This window comes from Solanum lycopersicum, chromosome 4 (genome assembly GCF_036512215.1).
Source record: "Solanum lycopersicum chromosome 4, SLM_r2.1".
In the NCBI taxonomy this organism is placed as follows: domain Eukaryota; kingdom Viridiplantae; phylum Streptophyta; class Magnoliopsida; order Solanales; family Solanaceae; genus Solanum; species Solanum lycopersicum.
Window position 1 is genome coordinate 49,970,953 of NC_090803.1, and position 10,634 is coordinate 49,981,586.

Genomic DNA, 10,634 nt, shown 5'->3' on the forward strand with positions numbered 1-10,634 from the left:
TTATACGTAATTTTAATTTGATGGGTAAATCTTGTACGTGCGCAAATGTTAAACTCTCTTTATTTATTTGATTTTTGCCTACATAGCAAAAATACACCTAATAATTTATCCTTTATCTAGTTTTTGGGCACACATGTTATACCCCCTGTCAATGAGTATGTACAAACTTTGTAAAAACTTTATATATATTACTTCTTTCATCTCATTTTATGGGTCATATTATTTGATTTGGACACAGAGTTTCAAATAAGATTTATTGAGACTATAAATGGTTTAAATGATTGATTCGTTCTATACATTATAATTTCTCTCTAAAGTTAACGTTACGTGAAATATTATTTAGGAGAAGACACTATTTTGAGTTGGGATGTAAGAGTTAAAATACTAAGGGACTGTGCAAGTGCAATCACATATCTCCATAATTATATTGATGGCAGCATCATTCATTGCCACATTAAGGTAATCATTTTACTCCCTTTTTCATTTTATATGATTTTAATTTAATTTGACATTGAGTTTAAGAAAGAAAGAAAAAACTTTTGAAATTTGTGGTCTAAAATAAGTGATAGTTGTTTGTGTGGCTACATAATTTCATTTAGGGTAAAATAAACTTTTTATAATTAAATTATTACTTTAATTTAAAAATATGTCATTTTTTAACGGACTAAAAAAAAAACGAGTCATATAAAATTAGACCAAATAGAGTAATTTGTTTGTACAAAAATTATTTATCTTTGGAAATTTAGTACTAATAGTAGTGTTCTAATTATGTGACAGCTTAGTAGCATTCTTTTGAATGAGACATTGGAAGCAAAAATATGTGGATTTGGTCAATCAAAAATGCTAGGAATGAAAGAAAGCAAAGTAGGAATGGAAGAAAGCAAAGTATTTGGAGATGTTTTGGAAAATGGAATATACACAGACCCTCAATACAAAAAGAGTGGTTTACTCACTTGTGCAACTGACGTTTATAGCTTTGGAGTTATAATGTTGCAAGTCCTATCTGGAATAAAAATTCCTCACTTCGATGAAGATGCCAGACACATATTATTAACAAAGGTAAATGCTCTATCCATCCGTTCTAGTTTGTGTAACGTAGTTTGATTTGATACAAAATTTAAGAAAAAAAAAATACTTAGAGTAAAATAAGTCATAGATCATTAGAGTGACTATACATCACACCACTAAGGGTAAATTAGATATTTTATAGTAATATAGTTTTTTTTTTCTCTTGAAGACTGATTAAACAGAAAAATGAGTAATATAAATCGATCTGATGCAGGCAAAGAATGTGAGTAGTGGAAAGCTTCCAATGACGGAGTTTGAAGATCCCAAATTGAAAGGGAAACAAATAAACGTTGAAGCATTGAAATCCATATTGCAAATTGCAGTAAATTGTGTGTCTGAAACAAGAGAAGAGCGCCCAACAATAGACAAAGTTTATGAGGAGCTGAACAACACTTGGAGGCTCATGACCAATAATGGTTGGCCTATTAATGTTCCTCCTGGTCATGTCTAGAACTTAATTAAATCAAATTTTGCATAATTATATTACAAGGGGTTATAAATCTATGTTTTCTAAGATTTTAATTAAAAGGGGGTTCGGAAATAAGAGATACTTACAAGCTTATTTTTTGAAGTCATTAATCATTACCCTCTTAGGTTTATTTACCCTTTGTAATCAAGAAATGGACTACACACATGTTGACTGACAAACTTTGTATATATGTCATAATGTTTTAATTATTGTAAAATTACTACATATGTATGGTTTGTTTTTGAGTTTTACCTTTTTATTTTTATTAATTTAAGTTGATTGTCTCTTCAATGTTATAGGAAAACAGGCATGACGCAATGATATAATACTTCGATTTGATAAAAAGAAGTCGATAACTGCATCAAGATTAGTCCAAAATTCCATAAATTAATAAGATGATAAAAAGAATAGATATATTCATATCGAGTCAATCGGAAGTGTTAGAGTTATAATAAATAATTTTATCGATTATCTGTGTCATATGAATAAAAAATCCCATCTCCCTCAAAAACAAAAAAAAAAAGAAGAGGAAAAGAGTGACTTGTTTTTTTTTTCATGCAACCAAAATTATACATCCTTTTACCCCCTTTAAAGAGAGGAAAAAAACTATAAAAAGTAGTTGCATATTCTACAATTATAGCACATAAGATAACCATAAAAGAATTGAAAGTCGAAACAAGTTGAACATATTAAATAATTGAATAGATGCAGAGTGATTAATCACAAACCAACTTATAAATTATTACTTTTTGTATAAAAGAATATAAGTATGTGAGTGCGTGCGATGTACATCCGGTTTCTATCTACCCTTGTACTCTTTTTTTGTTTGGACATACTTTTTCATAAGAATTTTGATGAATTTGAATTTGATAATATCGATTCGTTTTCTTCTAATCAAAGTAAAATAGAAGTCTCAAGCATATAGTTCATTGTTCCAATTATTTTCTTTCTTTTTTAATACATGTAAATTTCCACTCCACAAAAATATAAAGCACATTGATTGGTCTTTAGACTTTGTAAATGTCAAATTAATATAGAAAGTATATTATTATGCACAAAGAGCCATTTCAAAGCTGTTGTGCGCGGAGAATTACTATGCAACATAAATAATAAAATAAAAAGAATATATCCTATTCTCATATATTCTTCGATTTTAATGAGGAAACTTTTCCTATATATGACCATCACATTTTCTTGTCTGTCGAAAAAAACAATTTTATTAACTTAAACTATAACTTTAAAATTAATATGTTAACTCTAATTTTCAGATTTTCTTGATTAAGTATCATCAATTAAGGGAGATGGTTATTGTAGTCATCAAGGCAATCTTATTTTTCCAAATATGTCTTATTTTTGCTCATCTCGCCGTGCCTTCTCCAGAAGACTTAGGTATTTGCTTTGACTTGTTTTACTCTCTCCGTTCCTCTTTACTTGTCGTCTACATATGGACAATAATACTTGTCTCATTTATAAAAATCAATAAATAATTTATCATTTTGTGAGAGACGACACTCTATTTCAAAGAGTTGACTCTCTTACTATGATTAACTCCAGTTAGTAAGAAGTTGTTTCCAAAGCAGATTTCTTGGATCTATGTGTTTCTAGTCGGGCCTAAATGGATGAATGAAGAAGCATGCCGGGTAGACATCAAGAGCTCTTGCTCTACCTATCCTCCTACTTCTTATTTTGGGGGTCATAGAAAGATATGAACCGCCTATTCTTTAAAGTTAAGTTTATCGGAATGAAAGTAAATAAGATAATAATGACCTTTTCTTTGGTCTATTTTATCCTTGCTGTTAAATACAATTATTTTCAATATTAAGATGACTTATAATTAACAGGAGTGATATAGTAAAATTATTGTGCCAAGTGAAACATGAACAAGTACAGATGGGCGGAGGGAGTTGGAGTTAATAGAGTCCAGAACCTAATTAACAAGCCATAAAAAAAAAGTGACCAAAATAAGCCATTATTTTAAAAAGTAACTAAAATAGACTTAGTGGAAGAAAAAACTCCACTTTATTCAATATTCTAAACGTTTTCCCTTAGTCTCATAACGTGTATATTTTAATATATAACATAACTGTTTATCTACACTTTATAAAGTGTAAGTTTTTCCTAAACTTTATAAAGTGAAACTTTTTCTTACACTTTACAAAGTGGAAGAAAAAAATTATGATTTACAAAGATAAATATAAATTTAACATAAATTTTGAATCGATAGAGTTGTTGATTGGTGTTAGACTCCGTTCTAACATAAATTTCAAGTATTATTAACTTGATTTAATCTATGTAGTCATTTGTAACCCTAAAAAAGTCGGTCAACAATTCGTCATTATAAATAATTCACTCTCCAAAATTTACTTGTCTTTGTAATAAAAATGAAGTAGAATATTTTTCGACTATAATCAAATTTTAATCAGTACTATTTATACACATTCTTTTATAAAATTGATGAAAGAAATTTTGATATCAGACATTAATAAAATATTTAGCATTGTGTTTGCGAGGACAATTATAATAAACGGTATTTTCTTCATGTATAATTTCGCCATCCCAATAAATAAAAAACTCTAACTTTTGGGGTAGAAGATATTTTTTATGATTGAAATGAAGAAAAATAGAAGACTAAAGATGTTGAAGGTGCTATGTTGAATGTCCTTAAATAGAGTTTCGAGGAGTTTTCAGAATAAAAAAATAAAAATACATAACGTAATAATTTTTTTTAATGATATGTCAAATCCATATAATTGTACGACAAACACTGCAAAAGTTTCATAAACCTTCAAAACGTGAAAAATATTTCTCTTTGTAAAACATAATTATTTCTTCCACTTTATAAAGTGTAAGAAAAAAATTCACTTTGCAAAGTGTAAGAAAAACTTACACTTTATAAAGCGTAATAAATTGTTCTGTTATATATTAAAATAAATACGTTATGAGACTAATTGAAAACGTTTAGAATATTAGATAAAGTGGAGTTTTTTTTCCCACTAAACCTATTTTAGTTACTTTAAAAATACTGACTTAGTTTGGTCATTTTTATCTTTTTGTGACTTATATAAGTCAGTTAAGAAAATTTTTGTGGCAAGTCATTAAATTTTATTTTGTATTAATAAAACTACTTAGCTGTGGTCTACCGTACAAGACTATATGATAACTTTACTAAGCTAACTTGGATCTTTTGAGATATTAACTCAAACTTTAATAGTAAATTGGTTTGGTGTCCTGTACTTAAATGTGCAGATTGTGGGCTGAACTTCACCTCATCTCCATACAAACCAACCGGTGAATGCATTGCTATCGATCAAGAAATGATAAATGAATGGGACAGTTTCCCCACCACAAGATGCTGCCAAAATGCCCTCAACTTCTTCTCTCATGCATTAGCTAATCAAGCAATTCAACAAGGGAACCTCTTTCTCCATCGCGATCAATGGGGACGTTGCACCTCTGGATCCTTTAAGCACCAGCCCTCTGTTTCTATCAGTAAATGTGGACTTGATCACCTCTATCAAGAAAGCAGCCGATGCTCTACCCTTTCTTTGACAAGTGTTGTGCAGAATCAGAATTTTAAGAATGTCTGGTACAACTGTTCACGTTTCAATTCCTCTAACTTCGACGATGCTTGTAGAGATTGCACAAGTGCCATCAAATCTACGAGGGATCATTTCCTTGAACAGTTAAATGCAAAAGATAATGGAACTGAGAGAGCTATATGTCTTGTGGCTGTTGTCATTTCAGCTGCTACCACAAAATTAAATGATCCTTCTTTAATCGACGATTTCTTCAGATGTTTGCCAGGGCTGAATACTCTAGGTGATGAAATTAATGACACTAGTTTTATCTTCTAATTGGAATGTTTACTAATGTCTTTCTTTGTACAGATAAGTCAAGTGAACATTACATTAAAATCAGATGTAAGTATGAGATTTTTAAAAAAGAAGGTAATACTAATTGTTTCACAATGTTATTCTAATTAATTTACTGAAAAAGTGCAGATTCTTTAGCGAAAGCATTGGTTGCAATAGTTTTAGCAACATTTGGGATGATGATGGTGATCTTTCTAGTTAAGTATGTAACAAGAAACGCTAGGGCTGGACGAAAGCTTCTTCGTTCAAAACCAAAGATGTTCCCTTCTTGTCCAGGGCTATATACTTTCTCGAAAGCTGAGATTGAGAACGCGATAAATTATGGAGATGAGAAGAAATTCCTGGGACGCGGTAGTGCAGGGCAAGTTTTCAAAGGGGTTCTTCCTAGTGGACAAGTAGTTGCTATCAAGCAGATTTATAGAAGTAATACGTCAGATTCTTTCAGTAGAGAACTCGAGAATCTTTCCAGAGTCAGACATCCTAATCTTGTTTGCCTCTTTGGGTGTTGCATTGAAGACGGTGAACAATATTTAGTCTACGAGTATTGCTCTGCTGGAAATCTAGCTCAACATCTTCTGAGTAAGTAGAGTAGAGTAATTTTTCAAAATCGATCGTTTTCACCCTCTTTATGTTACTAATAAACGTGTTAATTTTTTTTTTAGGGAAAGACATGGTCCTAAGTTGGGAACAAAGGGTAAAAATCTTAAGAGATTGTGCACTTGCATTGAGGTATCTCCACAGCTACATAGATGGATTCATTGTTCATAGAGATATTAAGGTATCAGCTACTAAATCATTTCTCTTGAATTGTATTTCTTATGATAATATTTATATTTACTTTCTTTTTTTGTGAATTACGATGTGTGCAGCTTACAAATATCCTCTTAACAGAGGATCTGGATGCAAAGCTATCAGATTTTGGACTGGCAAAGATGTTGGGAATGGAAGAGAGCAAAGTGTTTACAGATGTACGAGGGACGATAGGTTATATGGATCCAGAATATATGAGTAACGCGAAATTGACGTGTGCAAGTGACATTTACAGCTTTGGTATAGTAGCTTTACAGGTTCTTTCTGGCCAGAAAGTGATTGAACTTGATTTGGATGCCAGAGACCAACTAACAAGAAAAGTATGTTCTGACTAGCTCATCATTCTAAGCTTATAGTAAAAATTAGCAGTGATAATTAACTAAAGGTAATGTTAATTAGGCAAAGGATGTGAGCATGGGTAAACGGGGACTAAAAGACTTCGAGGACCCGAGGCTAAAAGGTGAAGTGAACAGTGTGGATTTTGAGTCCATACTTCAAATTGCAGTGCTTTGTGTTGCCAAATCAAGCAAAGGTCGTCCAACTATTGACGTTGTCGTTGAGGAGATGGAAAAAGTATTGAAAAACACATTGTCCGAAAACGTATGTAAAAAACACATTTACAATATATTAAAACACACTTTTTGAAAGTTAGTTCTAACTTCTAACTTGTCTTTCCATTTTAGAAAGCCGCGGAGCAAAGTGCATCAGCTGCATTACGGAGATCCCATTCAGTTGGTCATGTCATCCCTGTCTGAAACAAGACGTCGAAGTATTTTTGTTTTTGAATGCTTAATTATTCTGTTGGGAGAAACTCTTGTTATCTTCCAGCTTATTTTTTTAAAACATTTTTTTGATCGATGGATGTGCAGCTACCAAAGCTGTTTCCTGTTTGTGAAACCACAATTTGGTTCTTAAGAACATTTGTGATTCGTTATATTATGGTGGTGTAAGTTTATGATAAGAATGATCCAATGTTGTTGCGTCTTGTACATAAACACTCTTGATTCTTGACTATCTAGGACTCATCTTCTTATACATTTAGAATTTTGTTTACTATGTATTTATTGTTTGTCTATCAGTCTAGGACCCCCATTTATATAAATATACCCATTTTTGTGTATAGTAAAACAAGAAAGCCCTTGCATATTTTTATATCTTCTTCTTCTTCTTGAGTCTTTTGTCAAGATTTAATGTGGTAATAATTAGAGCCTATGGCTTCTTCGTCGAGAATGACTTCTTCTTCCAACTTCTTCTCCAACCCCCTGAAACCATGTTCTTTACTCAATCAAATTGACATCTAAAAACTAACTATTATGGAGAACACAACTAGTACTGTTTCTTCGCGGGCATATATAGGGCCTCATCGATGGATCAAGAAATTGTTCATCGCTGAGTCTCTCCACAGAAGGCTCGGACAGTCGGACACATCCAAGATAAATTCAGATTATGGAGTTTGGACACCACAAGACCAACTTGTTGTATTCTTCGTTTTGATGAATTAACACACTATGGTGCAAAGGAACCTGGTTCGTGGAGGGATCTAGCAAAGGTCAGGTCAACAGTGTGTTGTTGTAAAGTTGTAGGAACTACAGTGGTTGGTGGACACTATCACAAAGGCAAGAAGGACAATAATTCTCGACCAATGGCGTTGCTCCTAGGTTTTTTTTTTTTTTTTTTTTTTTTATAGAGAGAACATGTTGACAAGATTAAACATGATTTCTGGAATCAAGAATATTCAATCAAAAGTCATTCTCAAGGAAAAACTATTCTCAGTTTCTCACATAATGAGGGACCTGGTCGAGTTTTGCGACGTCCTTTGTGGTGTATTGAATTTAGTATTTGTTCCATTATTGTAGATCTACTCCTATGATATTAAGGAGTGTCGATCGTTTCAAATCTTATTTTGTTGAGAGTTGAGGTTGTTCCTAGAGCTAGCCGAGTTGTGTGTGTTGAAGTTTATGTTATCTAGAGGTAGTTGATATAGTGGGCAATAGAGTTATATCTTTGATCTTGTAATATTATGTGATTATGAGTTTAATTTTTGGTAAATGCTCCACTCTGTCTTTACAAGTTGCTAGAAAATATCGGAACTTTGAAAAATCCTACGTGACAAGTTGTGGTTTATCCTTCCTTGAGCAAGGAGATTTCCACGTAAACATCTATGTTCTTCACTTTAAGAATTTACTTCACCTTCTGTTACTAGTTTCTTCTCTTGATTGGTGAAGGACTCATACAAGCCATCAATTGGTATCAAAGCTTGAACTCTCTCTACAGTAAACACCCAAAAAAGATCCTGCTCATATCTCAAAACTCAGATTTGACCGAAAATCTTAAGACATATGAGCTCAACAAGCAACAAAATCAGCCTAAGAAAGAACTGAAAAAAAGCTTCGGCTCTCAAAGATGCTCAAGGTGAGTTCAGTGAGGAAGATGAGGATATGCTTTACCTCACTCGAAAGTTTCATAAGGTTGTAAGAAGAAATGATGGGTTCATGAGAAGAGGAAGTGGAAGTAAACACTCAAATGGAAATGATCTGTGCCACAAATAAGGAAAATCAGGTCATTACATCAAATATTGTCTAATGCACAAAGTTGAGTATAAAGACGCTCAAAAATCTGGTGGTGATAAAGAAAAAAAAGAAGATATTGGGTCCCAGACAAGTCCAAAAGAAGAGCTGCGACTGATTATGTTGTCAAAAAGGATCTTGTTACTTGGGAGACTCATCAAGTGAATCTGATGAACTCGAAAACATAGAAGATGCGTCTATGATGACAATGGAGGATGATGAAAATGCTTTCTACCCACTCTTCTCCCTCAAAAATCAAAAGATGTGAGAACGAAGAAGTAACACTTCTCAACATTAGAGCCGTCAAAATGGGCTTGACCCGCGAGGCCAGCCCACTCCAACCCTTGAAATAAGTGGGGTTAGGCTTAATATTTTTGGCCCATTTATGAACGAGGCTTTTTAGCCCGCCCCATTTGGCCTGTTGGCCTCGTAGGCTCAACCCACAAGCCTCTGAGGCGAGCCTGTGGGCTATTAATTTCTTAAAATATTTCTTTATATATTTTAATAGTGTTTTATTTGTAAAGATTTTATGAATAAATATTTTGAAAAATAAAAATCAAGTATTTTGCAATATCATTTTGGATGGTGAATTGTAGATGAAGATGAACTTCTTAAGGAAATATTATCACATGTTGATTCAAATGTGATCGATGGTGGAAGTAGAAGCGGGGTTGTAAAACATTAATTAATGAGTCATGTAATATTTAGAAATTTAGATTTGTTAAGTATTTAGGTTGCCTTGTGTTGCTGGAAATCTTTTAAACCAACTAGTTTTTTGTGGGAGAATGGAATGATCAACATCTATCCGCTAAATCATACGTTGTCTATTATGTATTTTTGTAAGTATTCACTAAAGTGTGTGATTCATAAATGTATTTTTGTAAGTATTACCGAAATTTGTGATTTATAAATGAATTTTTTTATGAATTGATGTCGTGTTTATAGACGTCAACATTCGATACTCTTTCTAAGAGAATAATATTGATCATTTTTTTGTTGAAGGGCAAATCCGTCCGAACCCGTGGCCCGCTTAGGGTTGGGTTGGGCCGCTATTTTATTGGCCCTTTAATTAAAAGGGTCAGCCCGCCCCAACCCATTTAACTCTCTAGCCCGTTAGGGTTGAGTTAGATTGGGTTGGGCCAACCCATTTTGACACCTCTACTCGACGTTAAGCAAAACCTTAATGTTAACTCTCTCAATAAACTGAAAAGTTTTAGTTAATGTTTTGATTGACTCACTTAGTGAGCTTACTCAAAATGATTCTTTGAATGAAAGTCTAGACATTTTTCAAAATGAAGAAATTGTCTTAACTACTAAGATTTCTAATTTAGGAGAAAAGTTTGCTTTAGCTAAAATTATAGATCTAGGAGATTGAAGATAACTCCTAAGTCTAATTCAAAAGGAAAAGTGAGGCTAGTAGACTTCAGCTAGAACTTGAAGAGAGCTTGAAAAAGTTTAAATCAAATCTGGTTGTATCCCTAGAAAAATGCCCAATAAGAAAAGGACATATTTCGAGTTAAGGAAGAGCTCAACCAATTGCGTAAATGGACCATATGATATAAAATGCTAGTAAGTTAAGTGTATAGCCACAAGGGTCTAGGGTGTCAAAAATTAGATCATCCATATAATCCCCACATTAAATATGTGTTTATGCCTAATAATTTGCTATGAAACCTTGACAAAAATTGAGAAGAATTTCTCAAACTATGTTGAACATAAAAGAAACTTTAGAAGAGGACCTAGTCCTGCCTCTGAAGTGAAGAAAGTCAGACTGCCTATTACACCCCCATCTTCTTTTTGGGAACTCAATTTTAAATGGATTTCCAAGTCTAACAAATAATTCTTCTG

General features: G+C 32.6%; 1 protein-coding gene across 1 annotated transcript; it reads left to right on the forward strand.

Moving 5' to 3' along the window:
• Window positions 1–840: 840 nt before the first annotated feature.
• LOC101255584 (probable receptor-like protein kinase At1g11050) lies at window positions 841–10,356 on the forward strand. Its single transcript, XM_069296765.1, has 9 exons — window positions 841–1,059; window positions 1,283–1,508; window positions 4,727–5,356; window positions 5,425–5,457; window positions 5,539–5,988; window positions 6,072–6,187; window positions 6,279–6,539; window positions 6,619–6,809; window positions 10,290–10,356. Exons 1-9 carry the CDS (start codon window positions 841–843, stop codon window positions 10,354–10,356), a joined length of 2,193 nt encoding a protein of 730 aa, XP_069152866.1.
• The last annotated feature ends 278 nt before the right edge of the window (window positions 10,357–10,634 follow it).

Coding starts and splice junctions, on each gene's coding strand:
- LOC101255584 (XM_069296765.1), top strand. CDS start 841: ATGCTAGGAATGAAAGAAAGCAAAGTAGGAATGGAAGAAAGCAAAGTA. Junction 5,357..5,424: donor GCCAGGGCTGAATACTCTAG/GTGATGAAATTA, acceptor TTCTTTGTACAG/ATAAGTCAAGTGAACATTAC. Junction 6,188..6,278: donor TTGTTCATAGAGATATTAAG/GTATCAGCTACT, acceptor CGATGTGTGCAG/CTTACAAATATCCTCTTAAC.